The sequence below is a fragment of the Sinocyclocheilus grahami genome, unplaced genomic scaffold, assembly GCF_001515645.1.
Source record: "Sinocyclocheilus grahami isolate Dianchi unplaced genomic scaffold, SAMN03320097.WGS_v1.1 scaffold713.1, whole genome shotgun sequence".
Taxonomy (NCBI): Eukaryota; Metazoa; Chordata; class Actinopteri; order Cypriniformes; family Cyprinidae; genus Sinocyclocheilus; species Sinocyclocheilus grahami.
In genome coordinates, this window is record NW_015505892.1 from 184,410 (window position 1) to 202,728 (window position 18,319).

General features: G+C 33.4%; 1 protein-coding gene across 11 annotated transcripts in view; it reads left to right on the top strand.

Annotated features, from left to right (window-relative positions):
* The window catches only part of ccdc9b (coiled-coil domain containing 9B), a 47,326-nt gene that overhangs the window by 14,042 nt on the left and 14,965 nt on the right, over window positions 1-18,319 (top strand). For 9 of the 11 annotated variants that reach the window (XM_016244275.1, XM_016244276.1, XM_016244278.1 and 6 more), the window contains 5 exons: window positions 856-963; window positions 1,174-1,278; window positions 4,521-4,661; window positions 6,359-6,502; window positions 18,137-18,184. In XM_016244275.1, the coding sequence (XP_016099761.1) occupies window positions 856-963; window positions 1,174-1,278; window positions 4,521-4,661; window positions 6,359-6,502; window positions 18,137-18,184 (546 nt within the window). The remainder of the gene's footprint in view (window positions 1-855; window positions 964-1,173; window positions 1,279-4,520; window positions 4,662-6,358; window positions 6,503-18,136; window positions 18,185-18,319) is intronic. The other 2 variants (XM_016244284.1, XM_016244285.1) reach the window with 1 other exon arrangement.

The window sequence follows — 18,319 nt, forward strand, 5'->3', positions numbered from 1 at the left end:
TATAATTTTATTTTTTTCTGAATTTATTTTTTCCTGTTTTATTTTCTCTGGATTCCTTTTATTCAGTTTTAATTTTTCTGGATTCTCTTTTTAATCATCAAGTTAAATTTTAGTAATCAAAAAGCATGTCTAATTAATTCAAATCATGAAACTCGTACAATTTATGAGTCATGAAAAATTTGACAAATTAAATTTTCAGGCCCTATGAAAACTACTTAATTTTTTCCCAAATTCTGAATTATTTTTCATCCATAAATATTAGTATAGTAGTAATAGTTATTGAATTATTATTATTGTTTTATATTCCAAGATCTTGAGGTTATTGAATGTGTTTTGAGTGGCAGCCTTTGAAATTGTGGTCACATGTGAGAGTCAGACGTCTTGAAACAGCTGATAGCATGAGTTTTAATGCGCTGAGCTCATGTTGCCGCTCGCAGCAGCTGATGCTAATAATGGCACATCCATGCATGCGGTGTTAAAGAAACATGTAAACAGTCAATTGACTGGTCATATATGCCATTGTATTTGAGTTTCATTCCTGAACTTTTTCTTCTGGGTCTCTGGCATTTTATAGATATTTATGTAACATAAATGCAGCCTTATTTTGATAGATTTGCTTTATGTAATTCTCTTTTTTTTTTTTTGCTCCAGACTGTTCAAATGTCTCCTCCACAAATGGACAAGAAAAATGTGCAAGACCATTACGCTGATGTTTGTGTAGAAAGAGTTTAATTTTCGTGCGAGACGCCGTGAATAACAGAAAGCCTGCTGGCTGGCATAATCAATGTGATGTTGCACAGATTGTTTGCTATTGTGTTTGTGTATGTGATGTTGACATGTTCATAAACTGTTCAGAGTCCCACAGAAATGATGATGATGAAGAAGGAACACAAGGACGCAGAGCTGGATAAAAAGATCAAGGCCTTACGGAAGAAAAATGAAGCGCTTATGAAACGCTACCAGGTGAAAACCTTGTACTCGTATTTAAAATCTGTCAAAAAACACACTTGATTAATTAACATTTGCAAACAAAACATTTAAAGTCACGAAACCTCATTCAGAAATCATTTTATGTATTTATTGTGAAAAAAATAAAATGGTTAGAGGTCAGCGATCCCATAGCAAGGCCCAAACACACAAAGTGTTTTTTTTGAGTTTTATGATGTTCTGCAGGAAGTGGAGGAGGATAAAAAGCGGGCGGAACAGGAAGGGATGGCACTCCACAGCAGGAAGGGAAAGCCTGATGATCTGACCATCACCATCAACAAATCCTCCAACGTGAGCTGCTTTATTCCTGCAAACACAAACACCAGAGACTCGAACGCTGACCATATAAAGTCTTCCGCTTTGATTGTGTTGCTTCGTGCAGCATTGAACTCGCAAAGAGGATGGAGAAATGACTTGATGCTCAACATGCTGAATCTTTATTTTTAGTCACTGGTTGGTGCTTGATCAATTTAGATGTGGTTTTAGTTACTTCATTTTTACCCTTACAGTGTAGTACTTTTAGTAAATGCAACTACATTTACACTTGGCATTTATTTTGTCCAAAGGTGACATTTTGTCAGTACAGGAATTTATCTTTGCGACATTGACATGTTATTGAACTGAATTGAATAAGCATCGAACAGAATTGAGCTGAATAATGACTTTAGTGTCTTCTGTAGAGCTGCTTTATCTGAAATTAAATTAATTTCGTAGTTTATGAATTTTGCAACATTGTCACTGTTATTGAACTGAATTGAATCAACATTGAACTGAACCGAGCTGAAAAAGACACTATTGTCTGTTGTAGATCTGCTTTACAGCTGAAATAAAATTTGGTTCATAATCGCTGAATTTTACAACGCTAGCGCTGTTATTTTCCTGATTATTGCTGCTTTGAAACGATCTCTGATGGGACTTGACGTCTGAAACAGGGGACCTCAAGATAACTTAAAATTAGACAAAACAACAAAAAAATGTCAAGATATTTAAATTAATTAAACCCTTCAGCAATTGTTTTTGAAGGACCAGGATTCCCACCGTCTTGGAAAACGTACATATATTTTAATTAAAAATAGTTTTAAAGGTGCCATAGAATGCATTGATACAATATTTTAATTTGTTCTCTGATGTCCCCAGAGTGTGTATGTGAAGTTTTATCTCAAAATACCCCACAGATAATTTCTTATAGCTTGTTGAAATTGCCACTTTTAGGGTATGAGCCAAAATGCGCTGTTTTTTGTGTTTGTCCCTTTAAATGAAAATGAGCTGGAGCTCCCGCCTCCCCTTTCAGAAGAGTGCGGAGCTTCAAGAGCTCATGCTCGCGGGCATACCGGTGTTACGGTTTAACTGGTGGTGACCGTGTTACCGATTTCACATTGCTTCCAAATGCAATTTTTAACTACCACATTCCTATTTACGATCATTCTGGTAGCACGTGAAGGCAGCATTAGTGAAAACAGGCAGAGACAATGATAGCTTTAGCAACATTAGCCTTACAGAGAGCCGGAAGCTCTCTTTTGGAAAACAGAATATGAGGCGTGATGCTTACTTTGTCTGGACGTTTGCGCACGAAGCTCTGGTATCGATCCCTCTTTCAGAAGCAATCTTTGCACAACTCCAGCACTGAGCTGACCCTCGTGTGTGAGGCAGTCCGGCGTAAAAAATGTTAGCACAAACGGATTGGACTTTTCTGTTTTTTTTTATCCGGGACATTTCTTTCAAAAATGAAATGTAACCACCGTGTCCTCAGCGGTCTATGGAGACTCCTATGTTCGTTGGTGCATCCCAACACACGACACTTTTAATGGCTCTTTGGCGCTGACATTGTACCTCCAGCAGCTACAGCAAGAAAACAGTAATGGCAGACCGCTGCTTCTCACTCAGGGCTGTGTATATGCTAATACGGCAGAGAGCGTCATAAATGGGCGGAACTTCCCCCGAGTATGGCGTCATAGTAGTGAGAAATCTGGATATGCTAGTGTGAAGAGACTGTTTATGATTTATTGGGATTATAAAACAATGAGTGGGTGGATTTTTACCATTATAGGTGTTCAAACACCTTATAAAAGTGATTTTTGCATTCTATGGCACCTTTAAAAGTCCTTATCATTAATCCTTATCGAATAAATCGCAAACAAATGGAAAAGTCATGGGGCCTTCAAATGTTTTTGTACACAGCAGGGTTATTATAGTTAACTAAAACTAGTCTAGAACCACGAAAAAATTCCCTTACTTGAAATAAAATAAACTGAAATGATTAAATAAAAAAAATTAATTAAACCTTTTTATTTCAAATATTTCAAATTACTAAAAAAAAAATAGTAAACTATGTAAAAAAAATTAAACACAAACCTAACAAAATGACAAAAACACACAACTAAATTACTAAAACTTGATAAAAAACAAAATATAAAAATAAAACTAATTTAAAATAATAATAACGATTATAATAATATATTAAAGATACTAAACGGGGGACCTTGGAGTCAAAAAGGTTGAAAGCCGCTGAACCCGTGCTGTCCTGAACTAGAACCTGAAGTAAACTAAATGTGGAGAAAATCAATGATTAGGGATGTAACGATTCACTCAACTCACGATTTGATTCGATTCGATTCATGATTCACGATTTTTGTTAGTTTTGATTGCTTCTATTGTCCTCATTTGTAAGTCGCTTTGGATAAAAGCGTCTGCTAAATGACAAAATTTAAATATAGTGTAAATAACATGATTCACTCAACTCACGATTTGATTCGATTCGATTCATGATTCACGATTTTTGTTAGTTTTGACTGCTTCTATTGTCCTCATTTGTAAGTCGCTTTGGATAAAAGCGTCTGCTAAATGACAAAATTTAAATATAGTGTAAATAACAAAACTAAATTGAAATTTTAAAACAAGCCCCAAATCAAATAAATAACACAAATAAAATAAATCTCTTCATATAAAAAAAAAATAGGGCTTTGTCTGTGCGCTTTCCATTTAAAATTATAGGCAACCGGCATTTTAATCACGATCCAAACAAAGATGCTGCATACATGCAACATGAGCAGTTTTTAATCTAAATTAGATTGTATAATTTTGAAATCTGAAGCAAAAGCAGAATGGTTTGACTTCAGTTTTGTGAAACTATACATAAAAATATCTGCATGAAACGGCAGACGAGCTGAACGAGATGCAGATGCATTCTCTGCCAGCAGGTGGCGCTTAAAGCGTTTTCTTGGTTACCGCTGTAAACAAAGCAGCGCTGCACTTATGATCTTTAATATGCATTATACAGAGGCCAGATGAAAAGAAAAAATACCATCTAAACTTTTCTAAAGACAGTAAGTTCCCCTCAGACATGCATTCATATAAACTCCTACCCTTAAATGAATCACGATTTGTTTAGCATCTCAACCGATTTGAATCGTCACATATCTGAATCGAGATTCAACCGGCTCGCGGATAATCGTTACATCCCTATCAATGATAGTTGTACATATGAATAATAGTAGAGAGTTTCGATGTTATACATAAATGTTTGTTGAGTTCAGGATCAGCGTGTGGTGACCAAGCGTTCGGGCCCCGGAGGACTGAGGGACGGAGAGCAGGAGAAGGATCCGGGATCGAGCGTCTTCAGCATCGGGAGAGGAAAGAGACGGCAGCTGCTCGTCACAACATCAGGGAACGTCAAGGTGAGACTGAATCAACCTTCACTGACTTTAAAGTGGACCGGACAAAAGTTATTAGGCGCTACATGTAGACTCTCTGTAGATAATGAATCTTAGATGTGTGGTTTTTGTTGTTTAATCAGCTGCTCGTTTTGGGAAAGCCTCATTTTCTCTCTTTGATGACTTTGATTACTTTTAATAATGTCTTGCAATCTTGAGCATTTAATCTGAATAAAAGCTAAACGGCAACGTTCTTCCCAAACTCATAATGAGAAGCGCTCGTAATGATAAACCAGCTTTTGTCAACATAAGAGAAGCTTTAAAGGCTCTTTGTGCTTTTCTCCCAAAATAAAAGCGTGGATGATTTAGCATTTAAAAAAAAATAATGAAATTAATTTTGTTTCAATTTGTTTCAATTTCAGTTGTATTGTAAAATAAAATTATTTTTACGTTATTTTTCTTAAACAGTATTTTTATAGTGAAATCAGCATTATTTTAGTATCAGGGACACTTTTTTTTAGTTTTTATTAATGTTTTGAATTATTTTTAATTTGTTATTTTTCTAAATTTTAGTTCGTTTTAATCATTTTGTTGTGTTCTTGTCGTTTTTATTAGGTTTTGTTTTGTCTATATAGTTTTATATAGCTAGTTTGGAAAATATACTGAAAAATATGGAACATTTTAATTTGGAAAATAAAATATTTAAATATTTTTATATTTTATTTTATTTCTGTTAGTTTTTTTTAATCATAAACAAATCATTACTTGAAATAAAACCTAATATGTAACTAAGATAAAATATTAAAAAATTTATTAAATATAAAATAAACAATTATTTTAACTAGTTGCAAATGCGACATTTCCCATTTTCATTTAGTTTGACTTGATTTTACAAAAAAATTAAATTAATAAAATTTATATAGACACAATATATAATGTGAACAATTACTATAGTATGTTTTTTTTTTTTCAATATATTTGTATTTAGTAATAAAAATCATCATCATAATAAAATGAATAGCAGTTATTATTGTTATAGGTATACTGGTATATAATCACACAATATTTGACCAATTTGTGCAGCTTTACGAGCAAGCAAAGAAAACCTAGAGGTGTAAAAGAATATCACATTTGTGACCCTGGACCACAAAACCAGTCTTAAGTGTCAATTTTTCAAAATTGAGATTTATAGATCACCTGAAAGCTGAATAAATAAGCTTTCCATTGATGTATGGTTTGTTAGGATAGGACAATATTTGGCTGAGATACAACTATTTGAAAATCTGGAATCTGAGGGTGCAAAAAAAAAATCTAAATATTGAGAAAATCATCTTTAAAGTTGTTCAAATGAAGTTCTTAGCAATGCATATTGCTAATCAAAAATTAAGTTGTAATATATTTATGGTAGGACATTTACAAAATATCTTCATGGAACATGATCTTTACTTAATATCCTAATGATTTTTGGCATAAAAGAAAAATGTATAATTGTGACCCATACAATGTATTGTTGGCTATTGCTACTAATATCCCCCAGCGACTTAACACTGCTTTTGTGCTCCAGGGTCACATTTTAAGTCAAAATCATAATTTATTATTAATAGTATTTTTTATCAAATTGTGCAGCCCAACTTTGAACACTGTCATCAGCAACCAGACACTAGTCACATTAAAGCAAGAATTTCAGTGATGTTAGAGAGCGTTTTATCATGTTGTTTCAGGGGAAGAGGGTTTTCGGCGAACGAAAGGACAGAAACCGTCCCGTGAGTCCAGCGAGGTTGAAGTCTTGCGTTGAGGAAGAGCTGGAGTCTCTGCACAGTACACAAGGAAAACGGCGACCTCAGTCAACAAAGAGAGACATGGAGGTGAGCAGAGGTTCTTGTCTGACAGCACGTGCCTCTTCATTTGATTTAATAGATTCAGACGGGACTGATCTTAAGAGCCGAGAGTGTGAATGTTCATCAGGGCTCTTGGCAGGAGTGACGTCACCTGATCACCAACATTCACGCCGTTTCTCTTCTGTTTGTGTTTGTGTATTTTATCTCTGCCTGCTTTACACTGCTGTTCAGAATTTTTGGGGTTGGTAAGATTTAGTAATGTTTTTGAAAGGAGTCTCTTCTGCTCGCCAAGGCTGCATTTATTTGATCAAAAATGCTGTAAAAAATTTGAAATATTATTACAATTCCAAATACCTGCTTTCTATGTGAATATCTGTTAAACTGTCATTTATTTCTGTGACCAAAGCTGTATTTTCAGCATCATTCCTCCAGTCTTCAGTGTCACATGATCTTCAGAAATCAGTATAATATGCTGATCTGCTGCTCGAGATACATTTCTGATTATTATCAATGTTGAAAACAGTCGTGCTGCACAATATTTTTGTGTAAAAGGTGATGCATTTCATTTTTCAGGATTCTTTGATGAATAGAAAGTTAAATAGAACAGCGTTTGTGAAATAGAAATCTTTTGTAACATTGCAAATGTCTTTGGATGCAATTTTCAATGTATCCTCGATGAATAAATGTATTAATTTCTTTAAAAAAAATAAAAAAACGAAATAAAACTAAAATTAAATAAAACTTTAAAATTAAATATATATTTAAAAATATGTTTTTTAACATTATAAATGTATTTACTGTCACTTTTGATCAATTTAATGTGTCCTTGCTGAATAAAAGTATTCATTTCCTTTAAAAAATAAAACTTTCCTTGAAATAAAACTAAAATAAAATATTAAAAACATTTGATTTAAAAACTAAATCTGTAATACAAGGTGATGCATTTCATTTTTCAGGATTCTTTGATGAATAGAAAGTTAAATAGAACAGCGTTTGTGAAATAGAAATCTTTTGTAACATTGCAAATGTCTTTGGATGCAATTTTCAATGTATCCTCGATGAATAAAAGTATTAATTTCTTTTAAAAAAATAAAAAAACGAAATAAAACTAAAATTAAATAAAACTTTAAAATTAAATATATATTTAAAAAATGTTTTTTAACATTATAAATGTATTTACTTTCACTTTTGATCAATTTAATGTGTCCTTGCTGAATAAAAACATTCATTTCCTTTAAAAAATAAAACTTTCCTTGAAATAAAACTAAAATAAAATATTAAAAACATTTGATTTAAAAACTAAATCTGTAATACAAATTATTAAAAACTATATAGACGGAATAAAATTACCCCAAAAATGAATAAAAATGACAACTAAAACTTTCAAATTAAAATGCAAACTGAAAATATAAAATACCAATTCAACAGAAAATCCGAATTAAAAAGTGTAAGAAACCGGAACCCAGAAGCGGTTGTTACAGCTGTAGTTTAGCGTCACGTCTGTGAGATTGTCACTGATGTGTGGGAATGTCAGGGTGTAGACGCATGTGAAGTTACACCCAGCAGGGCTGAACTGTCTGGGAGGAGTCTGAATAAGTCTGAAAGAGCGTATAATGCAGCCCATTGTGTGTCCGAGCCGAGGCTCTTTATCATCAGAGCTTTTGTCTGATCCAGCACACAGACTGAATGTGGATTCTCAGCAGCAGCAGCAGCAGCGGCGTCTTAAGAAATATGAGCTCACTTAAAAACAGAGAGATGTGAGCCATAACTAGTGTTATTTTAGAATTATTCATATGCTGTTTTAGTATTTATTCATATTTTTAATTAGTGTTTTTTATGTTTTCATTTTAATTTTAGTTTTAGTGATTCTTTTTTTTTATGTGCTTTTTTGTTAAATTCGAATTGATTTTTTATTACAATTTTAGTAATTTTTTTAACTTAAACTACATATTTTAATTCAGTTAGTTAGTAGGCAGCATTTCTAATTTTCATTTAATTTAATAGTTTTAACAATAACACACTGTTGCTATGTTGTTTCTAGGGCAGCCTTTTTAATTTTTTTATTTTAAGTAAGTGCTTTTTTGTTAAATTCGAATTGATTTTTTATTACAATTTTAGTAATTTTTTTAACTTAAACTACATTTTAATTCAGTTAGTTAGTAGGCAGCATTTCTAATTTTCATTTAATTTAATAGTTTTAACAATAACACACTGTTGCTATGTTGTTTCTAGGGCAGCCTTTTTAATTTTTTTATTTTAAGTAATTTAGTCATTTTAGTATTTCGACTTAAACAGTTGCCAACGCAGCATTTCTGATTTTTTAAAAAAGGTTTTGCTCATTTTATTTTTTTATTATTGTTTTTTTTGTTAATATTTTATATTTAGCTATTAATTTATATTTAATTTAATTTTTAGTTTTAGTAATTTTAAGCTTTGAATACATTTATATTTTATTATCCTTTAGCTTTACTTCAATTAACAAAAGTGGTTTAATAGTTTTAGTAATCTTATTATGTGTTTTTGTATTTTTGCTTTTGGTTTTATATTGCTATTTTTCTTTAATTTATATTTGTCATATTTATTTAACAATTATAGTACCTCAACTTATTTTCATTTTGTAATTAAAAAAATATGTATTTAATTATTTTAAAATATTTGAAATAATTTGTAAATATTTAATATAATATTTATATTTTATTGTCCTTTAGATTTATTTTAATTAACCAAAGTGTTTTTTTTATAGATTAGTTTTAGTAATTTTAGTAATTTTGTGTTTTTGTCTTTTTTCTTTTTATATTTCAATTAAGTTTTAATTTGTTTATTTCATTATATTTATTTTGTAATTTTAGCACCTCAACTTATTGTCATTTTCTAATTTAAATAATTAGTTTTTAATATTTTTTATTTTATTTTCCTTTAGTTTTATTTTAATCAACAAAAATATTTTTAATATATTTGTAATAACTTTAATCCATTTTTTAATAGTTAAAGTTTTTTTATCTAATATTTATGTTTTATTTTCCTTCAGTTTTATTTAAATTACCGAAAGCAATTTTTAATAGATTTAGTTAACTATAACAACACTGGCCATAACACTCTTGTTGCAGTGTGGTTGCTATGGAAGTCTGGGTGGTTGCTAGGTGCAAATTTAGAGTCTGTAATGTAGCATTTTCAGAGTAAAACAGGATATTCAATGAGGAAAAAGTAGGAAAAGGCTTGATGTTATATATTAAGAATTGATTGGATGGTGTAAGTATGGCAGGTGGTTGATATATTCAGACTTTGTCGATTTCAAAAAGCAGTTTATGCCATATATTTGAACCAAAAGACTTATTTTAAGAAGCGTTTCCTGTTATATTTCCTGGTTTGTCGTCACAGCAGATGTTCTCGCGGCTGACAGACTGATTTTAGTCGTGCTTTCACTGAGTCAGATATACTGTATGCGGAAGGATTCTCCCATAATGCATCAGTGCAGATCGCAGCAGGCGTGAAATTTGATTCCAGGAGAATGACAATATGACGCAGCCATAAACGCTGTGAGTTATCATCAGGAGGAGAGACTGATATAAAAGCAGGGCACTTGTGATGCAGCCTCTCTCTCTCTCTCTCTCTCTCTCTCTCTCTCTCTCTCTCTCTCAGAGTTCATTGTTTGTGATCATAATGAGCCGTGTGCTTTAATCCAATTAACATTTGGCCTCTCTTTCATCTGAATTAGGTTTATTATGCGGCTGATGCGAGCGCAGTTTGGTGGCAGAATGTTTTGCCACAATAGTGTGTTTCTCTTCAGGACTGCGTTTATCAACTGGTTTTGCTTCAAGATCCAGATTTTCAGGAGCCAAAATAGTACCAGATTACAAAAGTAAAGAGAAAGAACCTTAAAATCCAACATTGAAATTGCATGAGCATGAACTGCATAGACTTGATACTAACACCTTTGCATTAAGGTCTCATTGGTTAACATAAGTTAACCTTTGTTAATGTATACTACTATAGTATCGTCAGTGGAGCACGAGATGCGGTGATGATGCAAGTGATGTTGTAGTTTAATGTTTTGTTAGTCTAGCCCACGAGACGCGCAGCTGCTGCGTTATTCATTCAAAATATTAGAGAAATATCGAAGCTCAATGCTGGGAAGCCGAAACCAAGCCATTCACACAGAACACATATTCAGCACATTTTCTAGACGGACAAATACGACTGCTGCACTCGCGTCTCACACAAGAGATGTAGCCATGCAAAATTAAAACGGTTTAAACTTTTAGAAAACACGTTGCAAATTTGTACAGGTTTATTCCTTTTCACTGCGTCTCATATGTGTTTAAATGCAGTCTGTGAGAATGGCGCTTCGGCTCTTTGTATTAAGCAATGCATAAATACGTGATGCTGTTTTGTTCATAATTGTTTATGCAATTTGCAATTTATATGAGTTCATTTAGACGTAATGCACATTTTTTAATAGACTATTACTTCCTTGCGTTGAACATTTAAAACGTGCTGCATTATTTTGCTCATTGCGCCCTCCTTAAAAGTTTAACCTGTTTAATCTGCATATAAAACATTAGAAATTAGATATTTGTTTAATTTTTATTTCGTTTTTGACTGTTAAAACAAAAAAAAATTTGTTGTTAACACGTCGCAAATTTGTGGAGGTTTATTCCTTTTCACTGTGTCTCATATGTGTTTAAATGCAGTCTGTGAGAATGGCGCTTCGGCTCTTTGTATGAAGCAATGCATAAATACGTGATGCTGTTTTGTTCATAATTGTTTATGCAATTTGCAATTTATATGAGTTCATTTAGACGTAATGCACATTTTTTAATAGACTATTACTTCCTTGCGTTGAACATTTAAAACGTGCTGCATTATTTTGCTCATTGCGCCCTCCTTAAAAGTTTAACCTGTTTAATCTGCATATAAAACATTAGAAATTAGATATTTGTTTAATTTTTATTTCGTTTTTGACTGTTAAAACAAAAACAATTTGTTGTTTGTCTCAATAAATTGAGTTAATTTAAAAATACAGTGATTAAATGTAAAAAAAGTAATTTTTCTATAGCTCTTTGTTTTAAAAAAGGTTATAAAAAATGTCAATAATTATCGATATGAAACATTATTACATTTTTTAGCTATATCGCCCAGCCCTAACTTGTCGTCAAATTATCTAAGCGCTCCAAAGTTTGGTTACATTTGCAATCAGAAGCCAAAAAAGCTGTAATATCTGTGATGGCTTAAAATGTTGCAAGAGAGGTGTCACCACCAACATGACAAAGCACTTTAATTTAATAGATCGTTAAAGATCGCGAACACGATTCAAACACCAGTGTGATTTGAACATTTAAATCTGCGTTCGCACTGCCGCTGACCTGAAGAGAGCAGCTGTCGGTCATGAATGAAACAGCTTCACAGTCTTTTCAGCCACACGGTATCATTATTTCTGTTACAAACATTCAAATCACAGAAGTACTGGGATAAAAGTTTATAGTTCAGATATGAACTGTGTGGACGATGTGTAGGGTAGCGATTCAAATATATAAAAGTATATTGACACTTCAAATGAAGATTTATCGATTACATTGTTACGCCAGTAGGTGGCGAAAAGGGGCTGTTAAAATGAATTTGTCTTTGAATCATACAAGAGGTTCGTTCAGGAACGCTGATTCATTACATTTTGTTTAGTTGTCTAATGTGTTTTCTTCAGAATCAGGAGAGAACCATAACTTCCATTGGGGAAAAGAAAAAAGGGAAAAAAAAACTCAATTTATCCAGAATCATGCAGTTCTATTTTGCACACAAACAGCTCTTAAAGAGTCCGGTTTTTATGTAGCCTGTCGATTTTTGTTCATGTTTCATATCATTATTTAATCACATTGGAATCGAAAAGAATCAGAATCGATCAAATTCAAACGATACCCAAACCTACTTGCGGTTTTAATTTCACATTTAAAGTGTCTTTTCATTTTTTCCTTTTTTTATGGTTAAAATATCAAAATGCAGGTTAAATGCATTCATGTTGCAATAAACGGTGTGTAAATACATCAAAATGTCACTTCAGATGCATTGTATCTCTGCATTGCAAAGATGAATATCGTTGTTGATACTGATTTAATTTGCTTGTTAACAGCCCAAATGTCTTATTATTCAAATTGACTGATTAAATGTAAGAATTTGACTCAAAAGACGATGCACACTTTTAGAAAAAATGGCTTTATAAAGGTAAAAATGCCCATAAATGGTAAAAATCGATTTAAATATGAAGAATATCAAAACGTAGTCCTAAAGATACCAGCACAAAAACACAATCTTATTCATTTTACTTTATCATTTTATCGATAATGATGTGTTTTTTTAGTTTTTAATATTTCAGTTAAAGTTTATTTTGTTTCAATGTTATTATTATTATTGTTTTAATGAACTATAATAACCCTCCATCACTCAGACTGTCTATGTTGAAATCTGACTGATATAACTGAAATACTATAGAGTTTGCTTGCACAAATCAAGTGTTTTCTCCTCTCTCTAAAAGTTATTTTCACTATTTACAACCCTCTACATTGCGAGTAAATCACTCGCATATGCGACTAAATCTTACTCTGGACGACTAAATAATGTCTAACATGAGCCATTGGCTAATCAATTCTTAGATTTCACATGCCAGTATGTGTGTGAGGCGTTCAACACAGATTTTCACTCGATAAACACTGAGCGCTTGAGTTTCGCTCTCCGTCAAGCGATCTGTACAATTTGGATGCGCTCAATGGATCATGTCGTGTACTCAGTGGATGCGCAGTATGTAGCACGCAGCGCACCTGTATTTGACGTACCGTAAACTAGAGTGAAGGCGCATGACTCGCCGTCGCTTTACTGATAGAGCTGTGTTTCTCACACATGCAAAGAGAGAGAGCGAGAGTCTTGCACACCACGCTGAATCGACGCGCTACATGTAAACCATATTCTTTGTTGTATTTTCCTGTCAAAATAACAGAGTTCATTTAGAATTATTCAGCTTTTAAGAACAAGCAGAAGATAAGCCGGTTTCTCCGGCAGTGGGCGGAGCTAATGCGCGAACAGCTCTCGTTGGCTGGCGCTCATCTATTACCGTCCCTGTTCTGATTTCAGCAAATCAGTTCCAGCGAACGCTGACAACGTGATTAATATTCATGAACCCAGGAGATAATAGTAATAGTAGTAGTAGTAGTATCTTTTTATAATAATTACTATTACCTATGACCAACGATATCTTAAACACCACCACCAGTCTTAAGTTCAGTTAAAATGACAAATATGCATTCATTCATGGTTACCAAGTTTTAGTTCTAATCACTAGTTCTATCATTAAATAGTGCTTAATTATCATAATATCATAATATAATGCTTGATTGGCTGAAGTTAAGAGTGCACATTCAGTTATTTAAGAAGCTGTTCCATTTTACAAAGATAAGCTGATTGGGTGGAATCGTGTGTGTGTGTGTGTGTGTGTGTGTGTGTGTGTGTGTGTGTGCCTACTTAACCATATTTTGGGGACAAATTTGTACCCAAAAGTGAGCAAAACCTGACAAAATCGGCAAAAACCTCAATTTGTGGATGTCCTCATTTGTATAACTGTTATAAAAATAAAGTAAACAGTTTTTTTTTTAACGTTTGAAATTGTAAAAATGCAGAAAGTTTTCTGTGAGGGGTAGGGTTTAAGGGTGGGTTTAGGTTAAAAAGTGTATAACTATCTGTATATAAAATCAATCGAAGTCTATGTAATGTCCCCATTTAGGTGTGTGTGTGTAAAATAGTATATCAGTCTGGAGAGTGTAAACAAAAATTTACTAGCCAATGGCGATTATATTGCCAAGGTGTGCGTAGAGGGTTGATTTATAAACTGTCTATTCATTTTACTCTTAACTTCAGTATTCACAATTATATGGTTTGTTGCAATTTATTATTTGCGTAGTCATAAGAGTTGAGAACCGCTGTATGTTATGCCATATCTTCAAAGCGTTACAGATGTAAGGTTTCTGGAGATTGAGTGTTCATCATAATACAGTTCATTCAGATGAAGCCAAGTGTGTTTTTTCGTGCATTTATCATTAACGGCCCTGAACTCTTAATGAACAGAGCTACAGATGCACACGTCACCGGGTGTTAAACATTCTCCTCTCTAATAAGAGGATCCTGAATTGGAGATTAAAATCGGGATGTTTGATCTGATTGAGGTTTTCTAGGCAGCAGCTGTGATCATGTCACTAAAGCCAGTGTACTGCTTCTGTGTATCCACATGAGGGCAGTGTGCCCCTTCTAGCATACTGTACAGAAATGCTCAATGCAGAGCGTCTATACCAACATCCAAAATATTAGCCTTTCTACTGAAATATAAATGGAGCATTACACCATTTTACCTGCCATGTAGAAAATGCATTTTGCCATAAAAAAGCAAGAGGTTTTAATTATAATAAATGCGTATTATTTCATGTGCATCTCTTTCTGGTGTACGTTATGTGCTTATGCGATATCCCATTTTGGTGTTCACATCAAATTAAATTCACAAAAGGGATTTTATATACACTACCAGTTGAACCGTAAGATTTTTAATGTTTTTTTTTTTAAATAATTCTCTTCTGCTCACCAAGCCTGCATTTATTTGATCTAAAATACAGCAAAAGTAGTAATATTGTGAAATATTTTTACTATTTTGAACAGCTGCTTTCTATGTGAATATCTGTTAAAATGTAATGTATTTCTGTGATGTGCAGCTGTATTTTCAGCATCATTACTCCAGTCTTCAGTGTCACATGATCTTCAGAAATCATTCTAATATGCTGCTTTGTAGCTCAAAAAACATTTATTATTATTATTATTATGTTGAAAACAGCGGAGTAGAATTTTGTCAGGTTTCTTCGATGAATAGAAAGTTCAGAAGAGCAGCATTTTACGGAAGTCCTAAGAGGCCATGGATTATTCATATTTTTTCTTGTTTTCTCATGATCTGGACATAACAAAAGTTGTTCTCCAAGTTACACAACTGTGCCAGCGGGTGGCAGTATAGACCTGATTATAACTGATGTTGTATACTGTATATCCTCTTTACTGTACGCGTTTGGGACAGAATTAGGACCTTCTTCGTGATCGCTATAATTTGTGCATTATTGTTCATTACTGACATTTAATTAATTCATAAATGTTAAATGCTTGTATCAATATTGTTATTTTGTGTATCAAGTTCTTGCTAGATGCATCAGTTTCACCACCGAACTCTGTTTCATAAACGAACTGCTTATTAAAACCAAGGTTGACGTCACTGTATTCTGTTTGCACCTATATCTTTATTTGTGCTTCTTTGAAGTACATGATTGTTAGTTAATAAGCGGGGATGTTGTTAATCTAGGACGAGCTTCAACAACGTATTTGTAATGTGCATCTTATTTTTAATCTTTATTGTTAATCATTAAATGTATATTGATAAGAAATGTAATTTATATGTAAAGTGTATAGGCTCATTTAATCAGTGATGTTCTACAGTGTTGTAATCTTTTGTATTTTCTACATTTCTTTGTGGAAACCACACATACATACACACACACACACACACACACACACGCACGCTCTCTCTCTCACTCACTCGCTCGCTCTCGCGCTCTCTCTCTCTCTCTCTCTCTCTCTCTCTCTCTCTCTCTCTCTCTCTCTCTCTCTCTCTCTCTCTCTCTCTCTCTCTCTCTCTCTCTCTCTCTCTCTCTCTCTCTCTCTCTCTCTCTCTCTCTCTCTCTCTCTCTCTCTCTCTCTCTCTCTCTCTCTCTCTCTCTCTCTCTCTCTCTCTCTCTCTCTCTCTCTCTCTCTCTCTCTCTCTCTCTCTCTCTCTCTCTCTCTCTCTCTCTCTCTCTCTCTCTCTCTCTCTCTCTCTCTCTCTCTCTCTCTCTCTCTCTCTCTCTCTCTCTCTCACACACACACACACACACACATACAGACACACTCTCAGACTCACACACAGACACACTCACTCACACACACATACAGACACACTCTCAGACTCACTCACTCACTCACTCACACACACACAAACACTCTTTTCAAACAGCATCCCAAGCTTTTAACGCACATGATATCAGTCACAGCATATACAGACACACTCTCAGACTCTCACACACACATGCAGACACTCAGACTCTCACACACACAGACACACTCTCAGACTCACTCACTCACTCACACACACACAAACACTCTTTTCAAACAGCATCCCAAGCTTTTAACGCACATGATATCAGTCACAGCATATCCTACATGACTACTAAAAATTACAAATTATATAACATTTTATTTCAAACAAAATGAAAATAAAGTGAGTTCAATCCAAGCAGCTCTAAAAGATTTTAGAATAGTTCTGCCTCAGCGCTCCGCCTGTGTTTGCGGTGTTGCTTTGACCATTTAAGCATATTAATTACACCAACAAAATGTTTAGCATACGGTCTCTGGAAAAAAATATCAAGTGATTGAGGCTAGTACAGTAAGCCTATCTTATGCGCGTCGCTGCGTTCGTTACTATAGCCACAGTAGATCAAACAAATCAAATCATTGTAAAAAAAAAAAAACTTCCGTTATGTTGAAATCATGAGAAAATATTAAGTTGTGATCAAGTCGTGATAGACATTTTATTTCAAACAAAATGAAAATAAAGTGAGTTCAATCCAAGCAGCTCTAAAAGATTTTAGAATAGTTCTGCCTCAGCACTCCGCCTGTGTTTGCGGTGTTGCTTTGACCATTTAAACATATTAATTACACCAACAAAATGTTTAGCATATGGTCTCTGGAAAAAAATATCAAGTGATTGAGGCTAGTACAGTAAGTCTATCTTATGCGCGTCGCTGCGTTCGTTACTATAGCCACAGTAGATCAAACAACTCAAATCATTGTAAAAAAAAAAAACTTCCGTTATGTTGAAATCATGAGAAAATATTAAGTTGTGATCAAGTCGTGATAGCATTTATCTGAAATAGAAATCTTTTTTTAACATTATAAATGTCTTTATCATCACTTTTTTAATCAATTTAAAGCATCCTTGCTAAATAAAAGCATTAATTTCTATATTTTCTTTCTCAAAAAAAGTATACTGACTCCAAGCTTTTGAATGGTATAATGTGCAAATAAAATGTCAAAAGATGTTCCATCGTCATTCAGTGTTATGTAAAAATGAAACAACATACTTATTCTGACCTGCACTTATTAAAATGTATAAAAGAAAAGGTGATCGAGCTAAATTGTATCGTATTTTAAATGATTAAAAGCTTCTTTTTGACAAATTGGTAAAATCTAGTGGTTTAAAGTATAGTGGCGAAGAGTTAAAATGACAATGAATCAGTATTTGGCAGCTGGAATGTGATCCCTAAATAGTCTTTTAATGTAATCTAATGGTTCTATGAATGACTTTTTACTGATATTCTTCTGAAAATCATGGTAAAAATGTATGATTTATCAGAAAAAAATACAATTAAACGGGACACATTTTAATATAAGGGAAAAAGACTAAATTGAAAGCTGTATTAAACTTTTATTAGTTTTGATGCTTGATGTCTGAAATCAGAAGATTGTGATTTAACCATAATCTGTTCATAGGTTTTGATGTCTTGTTGTGTAACAGTCTTTAGCTCTGGGTTTTCAGTACTCGTCTGTGTGTTTATTCAGGACGACGCAGGAAAACCGGATCGATGTGAGGACTCGTATGTCGTCCCGGTGAGAGCGTTTCCACCGTTCACACATTCAATTAAAGACGGAGCGCAAAACTACATCTTCAGATGTCACTAATCATATTGTTTTTAAAGTGGAGGGACGTAAACATCATTCCATCTCATATGTTTGCGTTCAACC